A 17,180-nucleotide genomic window follows, 5' to 3' on the forward strand; every position below is an offset into this window, starting at 1 on the left:
TCCATCTGTCAGCCTACGACGTAGCTCACGACTATAGCGTGAGTTCGACACAGAAGTATGAATTGGGCTTTATCATTATATCTGTCTGTCTGTGTGTCTGTCTGTCTTATCATTATATTTATCTATCTTATTTTATCTATGTCTTATCATTCTGTCTGTTTGTCTGTCCGTCAGTTTTGTGAGTTTTATCTCGTCTTGTGAATTTCTTGCTTTTTTCCATCATTTTATTGTTTATGATATTGTGCAATACATGTGTTCACTGCACTTCTACAGCAGTGTTTACTGATGTGATACTTTATTTGGACATAGTTTAGAATAAATCCATGTTGTAATAAAGCTGCAGTGCTCATGTAAGCCAGGGCTGTTCCTCATGATGGTTAACCTGTCAGACGGTTCTCCTCAGAGGAAAAGAGGTCTGGCCTCTGACACTCATGTTCCCGCTGTCTGCAGACGACCTCCTCAGTATTGTTTAACAGCATTTATACCCGAGAGGACATGTGATATGGCTATTTAATAGTCCAGTGGATGCAGTGAGAGGCGTCTGTCAGTGGTGCGCTCGACTGTGAAGCTCATGTGAGCATGACATCAGAGACACCCGATGGAGACCGTAAAACAGGGTTTATGTTTCACAGCTGCTGTTCAACAATTAGCCTCCCATTCTTTGATTGTGTTGAAGCTGAAGACATAAAGACCTGTTTGGGTCGTATTTCACCTCAAAAAAAGTAATTTACCTTCAAGTTCTCATTATTGTAATGTGAGTACAATCTTATTTAGTCATGAAAATCATCCTAACTGCTCTAAGCATAAATGTTACAGTGATGACTTGATGCTTTTGGTCCTCTGCGTGCTGCCAAAACAATATCGACCCACCGAGGCATGGACTCTTTAAGACTCTTAAGACTCCTGAAGGTCTCTGGCAACAAGACTTTAGCAGATCCTTTAAGTCCTGTAGGTTGTGAGGTGGATTGAACTTGTTGGTCCAGCACATCCAACAGATGCTCAATTGGATTGAGATCTGGGGAATTTGGAGGCCAGGGCAACACCTTGAACTCTTCATCATGTCCCTCAAACCATTCCTGATCAATATGTGCAGTGTGGCAGGGTTTATTATCCTGCTGAAAGAGCCACTTCCACCAGGGAACACCACTTGGTCTGCAACAATGTTTAGGAAGGAGGCATGTGTCAAATTGACGTCCACATGAGTGACTGGACCCAGGGTTTCACAGCAGAACATTAAAGCTAGACTGTGTCATTTAAGTTGATTCTTAGAAAAAAACACTTTGTTCTTTCAAAATGATATGTGCTCATTCATGTGTAATTACTTCCACCAACTAATCAAGTATTCTCGTAAGCGTAGAATCTGCCATTCAGAATACATACGAGCGAGTCGCTCGACTGCAGCCATGTTGCGCCTCCATCTTGAAACTACATTAGCCAAAGAGGGACATACATGGAAATTCTCAGTACCTCAATACTCAGTGGCACCGTGACGAATGCGAGGGGGAGATTACTCGCGACTGCCGGCAGATCTGAAAGCCTGTTGAGGATGGAGGATCACGCCTATTCTCGAGGACATGTAACAGAGTCGCCAAGGAAGCGAAAGAGAGAATTAAAACGACAACGCGACAGGCAAATCAACAAGACCAAAGTCAATATTGGAGTGGCTTTTTCAAGATGGAAAGAGCTCATGAGGAGCAAGGGTTTTAAAATGGACACCGAAGTTGCCTGCTTTCTTCTCGACAGGTAAGTCAGCCTATTTGTGTAAATTCTAAGTTTTATAGTTGCTTGGCTAACTATAGCATGGTTGTGCATAACGCTAGAACGACGTCTAGGATACTTTTCCTCACGTCAATGATGAAAAAGGATTGTTTACCTTTCTAAATAGTTTTAGGAAGTCGAACTGGAAGCCATTTTAATCTTGGAATAATACGGCCACCCTAGGAGTTAAAACGCCCTGGGAATGGGAGGGGCTAGGAAGCAGATGGGAGAAAATCTTACACAGTGTAGCTTTAACCAGAGCATCACACTCCCTCCAGTGGCTTCTCATCGTCCCACATGTGCATCACTTCCCCAGGTAAACGGCGCACACGTTCACGTGATGTAAAAGAAAACGAGACTCATCGGACCAGGTGACCTTCTTCCACTGCTCCAAGGTCCAGTTCCGATGCTCATGACGGGGTCATCATAGGCTCTCTGATTGGTCGACGCAGCCTCATACGCAGCAGAGTGTGATGCACTGTGTGTGTTGTTGAGACACATTCCTCCTTTAACCATCATTAATATTTTGTGTGGCCATAACAACTTGACCCTATTAAAGTCGCTCAGATCTTTATTCCTGCCCATTTCTCCTGCTTCCAACATGTTGATTATAAGAACTGATTATTTGCTCACCATCTAATCTACCCAGACCTTAATATGTGGCCTTTTTAGGAGATGATCATTGATATTTGCTTTACCTGTGACTCATGACCTCTCTAGCAGGGTTTTCCCAATAGCTGTCTGGCTAAAAGCTTTTATTCCAGCAACAGTTTGTCCAAACCTTTGTGAAGAAATGAAAGCTTTAGCATAAGTTCTGCCGGGAAGACTCAATTACTACGTCACCTATTGCCTTCACTTCTATCCAATCATATTCTCATGCTCATGTATAAAAGCTCGGTACTTACACATGTTTGAGATCGCAGATCCTGTCCATTCCTCCCGGGGGGTCTGCTGCGCCCCTGCCTTCATCTTTAGGCAGGAATTGCAGATCCGATACTCTCGGATTATGCACTACGGACAGGGCCTACGCCAAATGACTTTGTAGATTATCAGCTTGCTGAGCTGTCAATACATGTACGGTTTATTGAAATAATTCTCCCGAGTCTTTCTGGTAGAACTGAATAATTCAGGGGAATAAATTGGTTTTATTTTGAGTGTGTGTGACAGTCTCTAGTTCACATGTTCTGTATTTAGTTCAGCATTAGTTATTAGCAGAACATAAATGCACTCACAATTCGCCAGCATGTATGGCATAAATTTAGATCTGAATAAAAAAAAAAAACACATTTACTTTGACTTCTTTTTGAAGACTTGTAATATATTGCATGAGCCACACGGACTTCCATTATATATTTTCATGATCTGTTGTTGTATGGAAAGGAGCTGCATAATTCAAGATTAATCTTTTGTGTTGCCCAGGAAACTTTTTTATTCTTTGTTTTATTCCTTAAACTTGTAATGAGTTGTACCTTCTATGTGTGTGTGTGTGTGTGTGTGTGTTTTTGAAGTGTTTCTGTCACACACAGATGTACTGCGGGGTAATGAGACGCTTCACCTCATTCACAGCAGCAGTAGCTGAGTTCTGATGTTGATTCGCTCCTCAACTCTTCTCTGTTATCACAAACAGAACAAATTCATGCCTCATTTGATCATCTGCATCAGACTATTGGAACAGGTACAGTACGGTCATCTGAGGTAACTTGGCATGGTGATTCACACCACTGTTTTAAGGTTTGCATATCTCACATGCTGGAGATAATTGTTTTGTCGTCTTTACGTACAGTATATTGATAATGAAAGAGAGTTTAATCGATGTGACAAGAATACTATTTGACTATATCTCCTAGTGAGACTTCAACGTGAAAGTCTGGTTCACCTTGCCTCTGATTCCAGCCACGAACTGCCCACTTACAGGAAGAGAGCGTCTGACCGGCATGTAAAGAGACCAACCACTGTTTAGAAGAGGAGACACCGGAAACCATCCTGACCCTGCATATACACTAGCCTATTGTAAGTATCTCCAGATATCAAACTTAAACAAGACTCTGGATTTAAAAAGTGACTCGTTTTAATTCACGAGTGTGAATTGGAATTAATTGATGAATTGGAATGACAATGAATATACTTGAGTTCAAAGATTGTGACAAAATAGTAATGATTACACCATTACATTTGACTAATTATGCCTTTTATTATTTATTTAACATTTTATTATTTATTTTATGTATTTATAGATATTCAGCATATTTCAAAAGTTGTAAATTAAGTTAAGTACTGCCAAACAGTTAACACAGCCAGCATTTTATTTGTCATTCAGCAACACATAATTTCCACCACATTGTTTTCTATAAGATAAACATAAACATAATAGATCTTTTTTTTAATGAAAGTTATATTAATAAATATAATAAAATATGTATATATTTGGTACAATTTCTGTATGCGGCATTAATTGCTAATACAATAATGTTTCTGGAAATACTGGAAAATAACATGTTCATTCATTGTATTTTTATAATGGATATAATAATATTAATATGATTAAAACTTTTAGCAGTTGATTTTCTTGCATTTAAATCCATATATATATATATATATATATATATATATATATATATATATATATATATATATATATATATATATATACTGTATATATATATATATATATATATATATATGAAGAGTTCAGATGCAAAAGCCTCTAAGTGCCATCTGAAATTTTCTTCTAGAATGATCATTTTTATTAAGCTCGTATATTTAAGTTAAATAATTTCACTTAAATGGCAATGCAAATGACCTATTAATTGTCATTTAAGTGAAATAACTTAACTTAAATATACAAGCTTTATAAAAATGATCATAGAAAAAAAATTCAGATGGCACTTAGAGGCTTTTGCATCTGAACTCTTCATATATATAACATAAACATGTTATATATATGAAGAGTTCAGATGCAAAAGCCTCTAAGTGCCATCTGAATTTTTTTTCATCCTGTAATTCATCCTGTAATTCATCCTGTAGGCTAACTCAATTTAATTTAAATTCTAATTTAAATTTCAAAGTCATTGTGAGGTCTGAATGAGTTCAATTATTTTAAATATGAAGTGACGTCTGACATCATTGCAGATTTTTCTTAAATCCTGATGACATTTGATCACTGGGTCATCTGATCATAATTTAACTTTAGTTGCACGGAAATTAACGAAAAACATATTTAAAAATAATATAGTAACTTCTACCGATGTTTTTCATTGTATAAGGAAAATTAGTAACATATGTTGAGGAAATAGCTGATCTAAAGTGGAATGATATCTTATCTTCCAAGGATATAGATTATGGTTGTAATGCATTTTATAATAGAATTAATTCTGTAAGAGATCAATTTACTGTTAGTGTTAAAAAAAAATTCAAGCATAAAAATAATTGACCGTGGTTCAACAAGAATTTATGGAAGCTGATGAAGAATAGGGATTCAGCATTAAAGTAAGCTGTTAGGTCTGGAAGAGAGACTATTATAAAGGTCTGCGAAACAAAGTTATTCGAGAGCTGAGAGTTGCCAAATTTGCCAGTTATCTAATTAATGAGGCAAAAGGCAATAGTAAGCTAATTTGGAAAAACATAAATACTCTTTTACAGAAGAAACCAAATTGTATAGGAGATGTTAAGCTTAAAGTTCAGGGAAAGCAAATTGAAGATGAGTGTGCCATTGCTATTACTTTTAATCGTTTTTTTATTAACTCTGTTAAAGACTTAGGGGAAACATTTTCGAGAAGGGAAATAAATATTAGTCCGATTGATGATGTAGGTAAAGGTTTTAATCTAACCAAGACAAATGAAATGCAAGTCAACAAAGTTATTAGCTCGTTGAAAAATTCTAAATGTAGAGATGCTCATCAAATGGATGTTTGATAAAACTCACAAAGATATTTTAACCCCTGTCATCCCTCATTTAATTAACTTGTCATTTGAATGTAGTGTTTTTCCTACTTCGTGGAAACAAGCCACTGTTACTCCTATTTTTAAATCTGGAGATCATTATGAAGCTAGTAATTGCAGACCCATATGCATACTGCCAGTATTCTCAAAGGTTGCAGAGAAGATTGTTTTTGAACTACTGACATCCCATCTTAACACAGTTAAGTCTGGCTTACATTGTATGCAGTTTGGTTTCAGAGTAAATCATTCTACTGAAACAGCTAATTAACATTTAATATAGCAAATCAAATTTAAAGTTGACAAAGGAGGATTTGTTGGTGCTATATTTTTAAAGCCTTTGATACAGTTAATTATGCAGTTCTCCTTTCTAAACTATCTACATTTCAGTTTTCATCCGAAGCTTTAGCATGGGTATGTATCCTCATATTTATTAAATGGAGAACAATGTGTAAAAATTAAAGGGGTTAAGTCCTGCAATTAACATTATACAATGGGTGTACCCCAAGGTTCAGTATTAGGTCCCTTATTATTTAGTCTGTATATTAATGATCTCCCGCAACAGTGTGAAGGTCAATCAATGTATGCTGATGATACTGTTATTTTTACACATGCGAGAAGTTAAAAGCTGTTACAGAAAGGATTACACAGTGGCTGGAACAATCATGTCTTAGCTTGAACATTAGTATAACAAAAGGATTTTTTTTTTTTTAAACAAATGTTAAATCTCCTGATGTTGATATGTTTATTAATGGTGAAAGGATAGAAATAGTTAATGAGTTCAATTATCTTGGCATAATATTGGACTCAAATCTCAATTTTAACAAAGTTTTAAAAACAACACACTTTTAAAACATGTAAAGAAAATGGTGAGGAATATTAAATATAACTTGGCAAATTTTAGACAGATTAGACAATGTCTCTCTGTTGATGTAGCTAAGACTATTATGCAAACTACAATCCTTTCTCACATGTCTTACTGTCTGACTGTCACATGCCTGTCCTGTCTCGTGTAGCACATGTGGTGTTTGTGTTCCTGTCACTGTTTTGACCCCACCCTCCTTGTTATCTCATTATTGGTTTCATTTGCCCCACCTGTTGTTCCTCATCACCTGCCTGATTTGTCCCTTTTTTTAAGTTCCTTTGTGTTTGCAGTCTGTGTCGGATCGTTGTCTTGTACACGTTTCCTGTTCCCCCGTGACCCTGTTTGGTATGTTCATTTTTGAAGTTGTGGTTGTTTTGTATTTAGTTATGTTTTCCCCCTCGTGGGTTTTGTTTTGTGTCTAGTGTTTCTTTTTGTAATAAATATAGTTTTTTTCCCTTTGCATTTTGAGTCCTCACCTAGTTTCTTTAGATTTACGTGACATAATGATCCGACCATGTTGAGGACTCCGCAAGGGGTTTCACGTCACCCACCAGCCCCCTCGGTTGCGTGCCCCCAATACGAACGTATTATTCGTTTTCAGGCACTTAGTTCCCTCCGCCAGCAAGGGGCTGATTTGAGGAAATTCGCGGCCGAATTCCTTAGAGCGGCGGAGGGCCTACAACTGAACGAGGGGCCTCTTAAGGACCTTTTCTTTTATGCACTCGATGAGCCCATGGACTGGTTACTTAGGAGGGCGTATGAAAGAAGTACCTTTGAGGCAATGGTGGAGGGTCTCGCTCGCTTGCAGGAGCGAGAGGCCAGGAAGAGGGTCCCGAGTCCAGTGGTCCCAGTTCCGGTGGTCCCGAGTCCAGTGGTCCCAGTTCCAGTGGCCCCAGTTCCAGTGGTCTCGAAACGGAGGAGGAAGAGGAAGACTCCCTCCGTGACTGTTCCGGTGGCCTCAGTTCCGGTGGACCCGAGTCCGGTGGTCCCAGTTCCGGTGGTCCCAGTTCCGGTGGTCCCAGTTCCGGTGGTCCCTGTTCCGGTGGTCCCTGTTCCGGTGGTCCCTGTTCCGGTGGTCCCTGTTCCGGTGGTCCCTGTTCCGGTGGTCCCTGTTCCGGTGGTCCCTGTTCCAGTGATCCTGCTCGCACTGCCTGCACCACCTCAGCGATCCGTCACGCTGCCCAGCCCGGAGAATGCATCGCCGCTGCCCAGCCCGGAGAATGCATCGCCGCTGCCCAGCCCGGAGAATGCATCGCCGCTGCCCAGCCCAGAGAATGCATCGCCGCTGCCCAGCCCAGAGAATGCATCGCCGCTGCCCTGCCCAGAGAATGCATCGCCGCTGCCCAGCCCAGAGCTCCATCTGCCATTAATTCCGTCCAGACCTGAACCTGCACTTCACCATCGAAGACGGCGGAGGAGGAAGACCTCCGGCCTCCCCAATGACCCGGAGGCCGTCCCCGAGCAGCCCGCCATCGTCCCAGAGGCCGTCCCCGAGCTGCTCGTCCTGCCGGTCCCGCCCACGCTGCTAGCCCTGCCGGCTCCACCCACGCCTGCCGAGCCTGTGTCTTCGGACAAGATGGCCGCCGCCGAGCCTGTTCACGTCACGTCTGCCGAGCCTGTGTCTTCGGACAAGATGGCCGCCGCCGAGCCTGTTCACGTCACGCCTGCCGAGCCTGTGTCTTCGGACAAGAAGGCCGCCGCCGAGCCTGTTCACGTCACGTCTGCCGAGCCTGTGTCCCCTGACAAGATGGCCGCCGTCGAGCCTGTGTCTGTTCCTGAGTCTGTTCCTGAGCCCTCAATGACCGCGACACTGGCCATTATGGCCACAGCCATGTGGTGTGTGTGGGCTACGCACACACTTGGGCCGGTGGTGTCTGTTCCTGGTCCGCTGATATCTGTTCCTGAACCAGTGGTGTCTGAGCCGGTGGTGTCTCTTCCTGAGCCGGTGGTGTCTGTTCCTGAGCCGGTGGTGCCAGTTCCAGTGCCTCAGCCGGTGGTATCTGTTCCTGAGCCGGTGGTGTCTGTTCCTGAGCCGGTGGTGCCAGTTCCAGTGCCTCAGCCGGTGGTGTCTGCTCCTGAGCCGGTGGTGTCTGCTCCTGAGCCGGTGGTGTCTGCTCCTGAGCCGGTGGTGTCTGTTCCTGAGCCGGTGGTGCCAGTTCCAGTGCCTGAGCCGGTGGTGCCAGTTCCAGTGCCAGTCCCGGTGGTGCCAGTTCCAGTGCCTGAGCCGTTGGTGCCAGTTCCAGTGCCTGAGCCGCTGGTGTTTGTTCCAGTTCCTGCGCCCTGGCCGCCCGAGGGGTCGTCTCCGCCCTGGCCGCCCGAGGGAAGGTCTCCGCCCTGGCCGCCCGAGGGAGAGTCTCCGCCCTGGCCGCCCGAGGGAGAGTCTCCGCCCTGGCCGCCCGAGGGAGAGTCTCCGCCCTGGCCGCCCGAGGGAGAGTCTCCGCCCTGGCCGCCCGAGGGAGAGTCTCCGCCCTGGCCGCCCGAGGGAGAGTCTCCGCCCTGGCCGCCCGAGGGAGAGTCTCCGCCCTGGCCGCCCGAGGGAGAGTCTCCGCCCTGGCCGCCCGAGGGAGAGTCTCCGCCCTGGCCGCCCGAGGGAGAGTCTCCGCCCTGGCCGCCCGAGGGAGAGTCTCCGCCCTGGCCGCCCGAGGGAGAGTCTCCGCCCTGGCCGCCCGAGGGAGAGTCTCCGCCCTGGCCGCCCGAGGGAGAGTCTCCGCCCTGGCCGCCCGAGGGAGAGTCTCCGCCCTGGCCGCCCGAGGGAGAGTCTCCGCCCTGGCCGCCCGAGGGAGAGTCTCCGCCCTGGCCGCCCGAGGGAGAGTCTCCGCCCTGGCCGCCCGAGGGAGAGTCTCCGCCCTGGCCGCCCGAGGGAGAGTCTCCGCCCTGGCCGCCCGAGGGAGAGTCTCCGCCCTGGCCGCCCGAGGGAGAGTCTCCGCCCTGGCCGCCCGAGGGAGAGTCTCCGCCCTGGCCGCCCGAGGGAGAGTCTCCGCCCTGGCCGCCCGAGGGAGAGTCTCCGCCCTGGCCGCCCGAGGGAGAGTCTCCGCCCTGGCCGCCCGAGGGAGAGTCTCCGCCCTGGCCGCCCGAGGGAGAGTCTCCGCCCTGGCCGCCCGAGGGAGAGTCTCCGCCCTGGCCGCCCGAGGGAGAGTCTCCGCCCTGGCCGCCCGAGGGAGAGTCTGCTCCGCCCTGGCCGCCCGATGGACTCTCTGCTCCGCCCTGGCCGCCCGATGGACTCTCTGCTCCGCCCTGGCCGCCCGATGGACTCTCTGCTCCGCCCTGGCCGCCCGATGGACTCTCAGCTCCGCCCTGGCCTCCCGAACTGTCCATTTTCCCTGCCCCACCCTGGTCTGTCTTTCCTGTTCCCCCTGTCCCACCCTGGTCTGTCTTTCCTGTTCCCCCTGTCCCGCCCTGGTCTGTCCCTCCCGTCCCGCCCTGGTCTGTCCCTCCCGTCCCGCCCTGGTCTGTCCCTCCCGTCCCGCCCTGGTCTGTCCCTCCCGTCCCGCCCTGGTCTGTCCCTCCCGTCCCTAGTGGAGCGTCTGGTAGCCGCTCCTTAAGGAGGGGGTAATGTCACATGCCTGTCCTGTCTCGTGTAGCACATGTGGTGTTTGTGTTCCTGTCACTGTTTTGACCCCACCCTCCTTGTTATCTCATTATTGGTTTCATTTGCCCCACCTGTTGTTCCTCATCACCTGCCTGATTTGTCCCTTTTATAAGTTCCTTTGTGTTTGCAGTCTGTGTCGGATCGTTGTCTTGTACACGTTTCCTGTTCCCCCGTGACCCTGTTTGGTATGTTCATTTTTGAAGTTGTGGTTGTTTTGTATTTAGTTATGTTTTCCCCCTCGTGGGTTTTGTTTTGTGTCTAGTGTTTCTTTTTGTAATAAATATCGTTTTTTTCCCTTTGCATTTTGAGTCCTCACCTAGTTTCTTTAGATTTACGTGACACTGACATGCCGGGGTCAAGCTGGTGAAACTGTGATTTAAATCCTTAAAATCCCTATATAAACAGACATCAAAAATCTTGGATAAAAAAACCAAACCATTTTCTTCATTGTGGGATCATAGAGAAACATTTTTTTTTTTTTACTTTGACAATTTTTGACTTTTTTTCAAGTTTGTATGTGGTTAATAAAATAAAATAAATGATTATCTGTATTATGTGACTTTGTTCATTTTCGCTCTGAAAACTCAGTGAGATCTACCAGATTATCATCCATGAGTAATTGTCTGGTTCCCTTTCGTCGTTCTGCATTTGAACTGCCGTCTTTCGCAGTGAAAGCTACTAATCAGTGGAATGCCCTACCACAGGATATAAAAGGGTGTAAATCTCTTGGTCTTTTTAAATTGAAGTTAAAATCTTTTCTTTTTTTCTTTTTTTTGTGGCCCTGATAGTATGTGTGTGTATCACTGATCTATATAGAATGACGTCATTATATAGATCAGTGGTGTGAGTGTATATTTTTTTATTGTATGTGAACACATAGGTATTGTCTGTGTAATTTTATGTTAGTGTTGACCTGCCTGGGGACTACGGATGAAAATTAGCCTCTGGCTAAATCCGGTACAAAGCATGAAATGGAAACATTTATGTTAAAAATTGTACATGATCCCTTTATAAATAAATACATTTAAAAAATATATATATATAATGTAAAGGGGCAACAGCTTCATACAGCGTGTGTGCACGCGCGTGTGTGTGTGTGTTTCTTGAAGACTGTATTCAGATGTTTTCGGCAGCAGGATGGCGTGAAAGAGCCACTGAGAGTAGAAAACGCGCGCGCGCGCGCGCACACACACACACACTATCATGCTCGTTCACAGAGACTCGCGCTGAGTCAGTTAGTCAGTCTCATTCCAGCATCAGTCGAGCATCATGGATCTGCGGGGCTCACACACTATTGGAATGATTTTACCGCTATATCTAATATTTTACTTCATCACAGGCTCTATTAGTAAAGGTGAGTATCTCACTATTCATATTATTTAGAGCAATCTGAGGTTAAAAATGACTTTTCTTTCGGATTTGTGTGCGCGAGAGAGGCTCTCTTGCGCTGACTGGAATAACGGCAGTAAGTTGAGGAGGAACTTTGCTTTGCGCCAGCCTGATATTAAACTATTCATTCATCTGATGTTGATTTATGATATTAGTTGATATAGTTTATTACATTATTTTTCGATGTTGTGTTACATCGAATGTAATAGTTCGAGAAGGTAATTGATTCATTAATGCAACAGATAATGTCACGGGGTTTTACGCATCGAATGACTTTGATTCAGTTTATATAATTAGGAATATGTGTTGTGTGATTTTATTTCAAATAGTCTCAAAAATGAGCAGTTTTGTCTTTTTCATGTATTGAGATGATGAGCTCGTCAGATGCGCTGCATTGTGTTTAATGCGCTCATGTCAGGTGGTGGATTAATTATCATCACATTTATGACGCTAAATTATTCATAATTATATCATAATATTTAATAATAATGTTGACAAGATTTAATATTAACGCATTAATAACATATTAAAATATTAGCAATTACACTTAATTATAAAAACGTTATTAATAATAGCCCAATTTATTATTAATGCGCAGGAGTTTAGAGCTTTAAGGTATCATGACTATTATTAGATTTACCTGATGTGTGAGGCTGGTTGTGACGTCACAAAACTCCATCGCGCCCATAAATTATGGGACAACAATCTTAAAAACAGCCTAGAATGGTTTCCTGGTCAGGTTTGTTCTGGTTTGCCGGTTATATTGTTTTTTGGTGGTCAGGATGTGAGACTTGCTTGCCAACCAGCTAAATCCGCTTTAACCCGCAAACCAGCTTAGATGTAGACATTTAGAAATGTTGAAGGTTGTAACATTGTGTACAATTGTTTTATACCAGTGGATTTTCTAGAAGTCTAGTCTTGATCAGCTGATTGGAACATCAGAACTTATTTGATATTTAAAGTCACCATGAAAGCAAAATGTAAGTTTTTTTTTTTTTTTTTGGTATGAAAATGTTAACTCTCTTGCGCTCATAACCTAAAATGACATCATAGGTTATCTATTAGTTAGTGTGCTACAAAACAATGACAAAAAAATCACATTTATTCAAATCACATAAGCATTCAAAACTTAGTCTCTCACTTCCACCAATATGGATCAGTGATTTTGATGACATCACTCTGCACTTCAGTTTCTCATCAGATTTTCTGTCCAATCAAATGCTCTCTAGAATCTGAAGGCCCGCCCCCTACACTATAAATAGATGCTGAAGCTGCAATCGGTCATCTGTTCACACATTTATTATTTTCTACATGGTGAATGGCACACAGTGCACTGTATAGGGGATAGGGAACGATTCAGACAGTGTAAATATGCTTTCCTCTGGGGGCGAATGAAGTCTGGTTTCGTGTCAGGCGACCCGCTGCAGCTCCAGTCCAGAGACACGACAGCACAGAGCGGATCATATGCTCGATTCGGTGCAGACCACAAACGTATTGGACCCATCTGAAATCTGCACAAAGAATGATATCTTTTAAAGCGATGGAGGAGATTAGGAGGAGAAACGGTTAGACAGACTCGGCGTTAGAAACAGCACTGACGAGTAAGAGATAACATCAGTGCCATGCACCGACAGAAATTACACACTTTTCAAACTACACATCCTCAGCATGACTATGCTCACGGTTTGCTTTAGTAACAGTTTCATGTTAAATCTAAAGGGGGAATCTATTCGACTGTGGCTGTGAACAGTTTGTTTCTAGAGTCCTATGGGGGTGGATTTATATAAACCACAACCTTTGCACGTTTCTGGTGTTCTCAGAAGCGGAAATTGTCATAGAGGGGTGAACTTCAATAGTGGTGAACGGAAACTACAACAAATATCATTTTTGCCTTCCCATTTAGTGTAATAGCAAAAAAAAAAAAAAAAATTCCATGATAGTATTTCTATGACTTTACAAAAGAGGAAAAAATATAGAGAATTGATCATGTTGGTCAGAAGAGAATGTCAAATTTGCAGTCCTTCCCTCAGCCGTTGCATTCTATGTTCTGTAATTTAATGCCAATATAATATTGTTTTAAGTGTGCATTACATAAAAAAAAATGAAAATCTAATAAGAAACTTTGTTAGATATACAATGTTAATAACTGTGAAGACACATCATCACAGTCTGTGAAAAGAGTCTAAACCGGTGTAGAAACTCATTCATATTAATTCACAGTATTGTCAGTCTGTGTAGAAAAGCAGAAAAGTCTGTTGCACTTACACTTCACGAGTGCGTTCACATCTGGAATGTTTGGTTGGATTAATACGAACCCGGGTGCGATTGCTCTGTTCAGTTTGAGTAAGTGTGAACTGGTGCGCACCAAACAAGCGGACTGAAACCACTGAAAAGATGAGTCTCAATCCGCTTCCAAACAAACTCTGGTGCGGTCCGAAATAAATATGAACACAACACCGACCAAAGACATGTGAACTAACCAAAAACAGGACATGATGTCACCAGATGTGACCCTAAAAAGGACAGAATGCTCAAGCATAGCTGTTTTTTCTCGTCACAGTCGTGATCTTGTCCATCACAGTTCAGTTCAGGCATCAGAACCGCTTCTCCTCATAGCAGATCTGTGTGTGTGTGTGTGTGTGTGACGGAGGGATTTCTGACGCTGTTTTGACTCCTTTACACATTTTAAAGGCTCTTCCCGAGTTCTCAGCTGGTCAAAATACCATCATATGTAGCTACACACACACACAAGAGCGCATTTATCCCAGAACACGGCACTGTTTTGGATGTTCAGTCATGAAAGTTCAGTCATGAAATATACATCATAAAAGCCGACCAATCAGGTTGTGAACAAATCCCTATGCCTTTAGGTTCGGTATCTTTAGGTCTGTTAAAATGCTCATGTGAATGCTAAGCGGACCAGGGCTGAAAGTGGGGGGTCCGGATCAAACGAACCAGGCGAACCGTTCGAACAAGTGTGAACACACCCTCAGTCTGAACACACAGATCTATTTTGACATATCAGATTTTTTTGTCCCATCCGTTGTCAAACATTAAAATTTCAGATTCAATCCCTCATTCTAATATGGTTGTCTCTCCCAAACTTTGCCATGTGTACTTAGTGTGTTCTGCAGAAAGACTCGTACGTTTTTAAAACATAAGTATTGACTTGGTACATAAGTACCGGTGCTTTTGACCACCCTAGTGTGTAGACTGTGAAAACAGAATTTGTGTCTAGCCGAAAGACCTACGCAGTCTTCTCACGGATAACTAGTTCACCTGGCAGTGTTTGGCAAATACAGTGACTGGTACATACCCAGACTTAGGCTATATGAGCATGAGTTGGGGGGAAAATCAATTTGCAATGTTTGTTTTTTTCTGATAAAAACACAGTGCAATTTAAAAAAAAGATCCAGGTTTGCTTGTGCTTATTTGTAGGGCTGCACAATTTGGCCATAATTTTGGGATTATCAATATAGCTATAAAAATAATAGTTGTAGTAGTATTAGTAAAAAAATAAAATAAATAACTCTCATTATTATTACTGATAAAAAATGTTTATATATATACAGTGCTCTCCACAATTATTGAACCCCCTGGTAAATATGATCAAAATTGGCTGTAAAAAATAAATCTGCATCGATTATCCTTGTGATCTTTCATTCAAAAAATGTGAAAAATTCTAACCTTTCATTGAAGTAAAAGAATTGAAAGTGGGGGGAAATCACATTATGAAATAAATGTTTTTCTCCAAAACACGTTGGCCACAATTATTGAAACCCTTTTATTAAATACTTTTTGCAATCTCCTTTTGCCAAGATAACAGCTCTGAGTCTTCTTCTATAATGCCTGATGAGTTTGGAGAATAACTGACAAGAGATCAGAGACCATTCCTCCATACAGAATCTCTCCAGATCCTTCAGATTCCCAGATCCATGTTGGTGCTTCTCCTCTTCAGTTCAGCCCACTCATCAGGTCAGGGGACTGAGACGGTCATGGCAGAAGCTTCATTTTGTGCTCCACAACAAATTTTTGTTTTGATTTTGATGTTTGTTTTGGATCGTTGTCCTGATGGAAGATCCAACCACGGCATATTATAAGATTTCTAGCAGAAGGCGTCAGGTTTAGATTTTTTATCTGTTGATATTTGATAGAATCCACAATGCCATGTATCTGAACAAGAAGTCCAGGACCTCCAGCAGAAAAATATGCCCACAACATTAAAGATCCAATGGTATATTAAATTGTACACATGGGGTACTTTTTATCCTTGTGTTCACCAAACCCATCTAGTGTGTTTGCTGCCAAAAAGCTCTGTTTTAGTCTCATCTGACCACAGAACCCTGTGTTGTTTGAAGATCCAGTCGTGTCTGACAATTAAATTTGCTGGAATTTGTTTTTGGATGAGCGAGGAGGGTTTTTTTTAAACCCTCCCAAACAACATGTGGGGATGTAGGGGTTGTTTGATAATTTTTTTTTTTAGGCTTTCTGACCCTAAGACTCAACTAATCTCTGCAATTCTCCATCTGTGATCCTTGGAGAGTCTTTGGCCACTCAAACTTTCATACTCGCCGTGCATTAAGACAGTATAGACACACGTCCTTTTCCTGGCAGATTCATAACATCTTTAGTTGGTTATAACTTCTTAATTATTGCCCTGATGGTCAAAATGGGGATTTTCAATTCTTTAGCTATTGTCTTACAGCCACTTTCTAGTTTGTGATGCTCAACAATCTTTTGCTACGCATCAGAACTATATTCTGTGGTTTTACTCATTGTGATGGATGATTAAGGGGATTTGGCCTTTGTGTTTCCTCATATTTAAACTTCTGTGAAACACGAAGTCATAGCTGGACAGTTTCATGTTCCTAGTCACCCTGGTGTACTAAAAAAGGTAAATATTAATGGGAATATACTTCAGAGATATTTTACTCGTAAAAAATTCTAGGGGTTTCAATAATTGTGGCCAACATGTTTTGGAGAAAAACATTTATTTCATAATGTGATTTCCCCCCACTTTCAATTCTTTTACTTCAATGAAAGGTTAGAATTTTGCACATTTTTTGAATGAAAGATCACAAGGATAATCGATGCAGATTTATTTTTTACAGCCAATTTTGATCATATTTACCAGGGGGTTCAATAATTGTGGAGGGCACTGTATACACTCACCTAAAGGATTATTAGGAACACCTGTTCAATTTCTCATTAATGCAATTATCTAATCAACCAATCACATGGCAGTTGCTTCAATGCATTTAGGGGTGTGGTCCTGGTCAAGACAATCTCCTGAACTCCAAACTGAATGTCAGAATGGGAAAGAAAGGTGATTTAAGCTATTTTAAGCGTGGCATGGTTGTTGGTGCCAGACGGGCCGGTCTGAGTATTTCACAATCTGCTCAGTTACTGGGATTTTCACGCACAACCATTTCTAGGGTTTACAAAGAATGGTGTGAAAAGGGAAAAACATCCAGAATGCGGCAGTCCTGTGGGTGAAAATGCCTTGTTGATGCTAGAGGTCAGAGGAGAATGGGCCGACTGATTCAAACTGATAGAAGAGCAACTTTGACTGAAATAACCACTCGTTACAACCGAGGTATGCAGCAAAGCATTTGTGAAGCCACAACACGCACAACCTTGAGG

At 42.7% G+C, this 17,180-nt stretch overlaps 2 protein-coding genes across 3 annotated transcripts in view; both read left to right on the plus strand.

Annotated features, from left to right (window-relative positions):
* Nucleotides 1-8,378: 8,378 nt before the first annotated feature.
* Nucleotides 8,379-10,324, plus strand: LOC309488876 (uncharacterized protein; the record flags this gene model as incomplete). The annotated part of the gene is made up of 3 exons (XM_082157294.1): nucleotides 8,379-8,555; nucleotides 8,592-8,992; nucleotides 10,279-10,324. The coding sequence occupies 3 exons, from the start codon at nucleotides 8,379-8,381 to the stop codon at nucleotides 10,322-10,324; spliced, it is 624 nt and encodes a 207-aa protein (XP_082013420.1).
* A 1,048-nt stretch (nucleotides 10,325-11,372) lies between these two features.
* The window catches only part of cntnap3 (contactin associated protein family member 3), a 142,391-nt gene continuing 136,583 nt past the window's right edge, over nucleotides 11,373-17,180 (plus strand). For both annotated transcript variants that reach the window (XM_082157941.1, XM_082157942.1), the window contains exon 1: nucleotides 11,373-11,502. In XM_082157941.1, coding sequence (XP_082014067.1) covers nucleotides 11,418-11,502 — 85 coding nt within the window. In that variant the 5' untranslated portion in view covers nucleotides 11,373-11,417. The remainder of the gene's footprint in view (nucleotides 11,503-17,180) is intronic.

This window comes from Leuciscus leuciscus, assembly GCF_965113295.1.
Source record: "Leuciscus leuciscus genome assembly, chromosome: 24".
Lineage (NCBI taxonomy): Eukaryota > Metazoa > Chordata > Actinopteri > Cypriniformes > Leuciscidae > Leuciscus > Leuciscus leuciscus.